Genomic DNA, 1,944 nt, shown 5'->3' on the forward strand with positions numbered 1-1,944 from the left:
ATATGGTACATTGCAGGAGATTTCTTTCACGTTAGTAGTATAGTGGGCACTATGGCCCGTCATAACAAACCCCCACCACCGACCCGTCTAGCGCCGAGTCTTATCTTATCTTTCCCCCACCACCGGCGTCTGGTTTTTCCGAGTGTGGGTGTAGGGGGAGAGGGTGTTGGGGAAAAAAAAATGGCGACTGGCCCCGAAAGGTGGGGATGAGAATTTTTTTATTTTTTTTTATTTTTTCTGATTTCCTCTGGATTTGAACCTGGGGCCTTCGTGTTTCCGAGCAGGGTCCTAGTATGTTGAGCTAAACGAGATCTTACTAGTCTAAGGATTAGATGAGGTATTTAAGCTAAAGTTGCGTAGGGTACGGTATGGGGGTACGGGTATACGTATGGCAAGGATAGCTCGTCGAATCAAATGGTCGATATTGGACGGGGTGGGGTAAAAACAGCTAGGGTATACGTATGGCAAGGATAGCTCGTCGAATCAAATGGTCGATATTAGACGGGGTGGGGTAAAAACATTTTGACCAAGAAAAGCGTCATGCGGTCGACCGGGGATCGGTGGCAGGTAGTAACTGACAATGCCGTAGGGTAATAAAAAAAGAACACGCAAATATTTGTACTGGCGAGCATTTCGACTCGTGTCACGATAAAAAAATAATGCATCATCGTAGATTAGAAAGAATGCTTATTGTTGAAAAGATGTCGGATAAAATTTTATTTTAAAATAACTCGCTGCTTAATGAAGGTAAACAGAAACATGGTTGTTGAGGAAATTTCTGGAAAGAGGAAGTGAAAGAAAATTGAACAATGGTTTTAAAAGTACAAATATGATTTATATTTAAAATATTTTTACAGAACAAAATTATTCACAAACATTTCAAGAAAATATTCGTCGAATAATTATTAAAATTTACGTTTTGATATAATTGTATGTACAATTTGTTCGAAATAAAGTGAAATTATTTCTAAAAATGTTATCTCAAAGTATACATCGAGAAATGTTAAATCTTTCAGTTGGGTACGTACATTACGTTCTATTTCCTTACTGTTACCTCTGATCGTGAGTTTCACGATACTGTTATTAATGCTACCGTTGACAGGAAGATTTAACTGTATTTCGTTAATTAAATATCGAGCACATTCGTTGACATTAGTTGAAATAAAATTTAGACGATTTAAATTAGCGTTCACACAATCAACTATATTTTCTACACCTTGAAAAGTCGTTCTCTGCATGACTATCGCAATGTTGTAAGTTTTACGTTTCTTCGCCTTCGGTCCGTTTTCGTTCGTATCCTCCACAGTCTCGGAAGAAAGATCTTCTTGCTCGTTTTCACGATATGTTATTAGTATGGCTCTAGCACCATATGCGGTAGTGAAATTTACAATTATCTTGTTAAAGATGATCGAACTCAAATTAATTTTATCACCGTTTAAGTAGCTCGACATCGTTTTCATGTTTTCTTGAAATTTTTGCCACGATTCCATGTCGAAGCAAATTCCTACAGCTCCGTGAGATGTTAATTTAACAACAGGCAGAAAATCCAGTTCGACGTTGTCTTCCGTCATAAGACCCACTTGAATTTTCTTCGTGTAGGATGAATTCAATCCGTATGTTGTTGACAGCAACATACGTGGTTGTTGCTCGATTTTCTTAAGATTGTTCATGGTAGTTGCTACCGCGTAGAAAATCAAAGATATAATAATCAAAGACACGCAAAAATCAAAAAATCGAGAACTTTTTACTAACAAACTTTTTTACTAACGAACTTGAAAGTCCGGACGATGAAAGACGAGTGAGCGAAGATTTTCAAGAAAATTTATAAGAAGGAAGATAAAATAGAAAAGTGGTAGGGAGAAAATGTATGCGTAGATAAATAAAAATTATGAGGAAGGGATTTTTTAAACAATATAAATAATATAATTTTTAATGTAGAAGGGG

At 36.7% G+C, this 1,944-nt stretch overlaps 1 protein-coding gene across 1 annotated transcript; it reads right to left on the minus strand.

Moving 5' to 3' along the window:
* Positions 1-899: 899 nt before the first annotated feature.
* Positions 900-1,708, minus strand: LOC146721488 (uncharacterized). Its single transcript, XM_085486667.1, has one exon. It carries the CDS (start codon positions 1,668-1,670, stop codon positions 906-908), a length of 765 nt encoding a protein of 254 aa, XP_085342793.1. The 5' UTR covers positions 1,671-1,708; the 3' UTR covers positions 900-905.
* Positions 1,709-1,944: the final 236 nt, after the last annotated feature.

The sequence above is a fragment of the Nylanderia fulva genome, unplaced genomic scaffold (assembly GCF_048542155.1).
Source record: "Nylanderia fulva isolate GAGA-0341 unplaced genomic scaffold, ASM4854215v1 Scaffold467, whole genome shotgun sequence".
NCBI classification, from domain to species: Eukaryota; Metazoa; Arthropoda; class Insecta; order Hymenoptera; family Formicidae; genus Nylanderia; species Nylanderia fulva.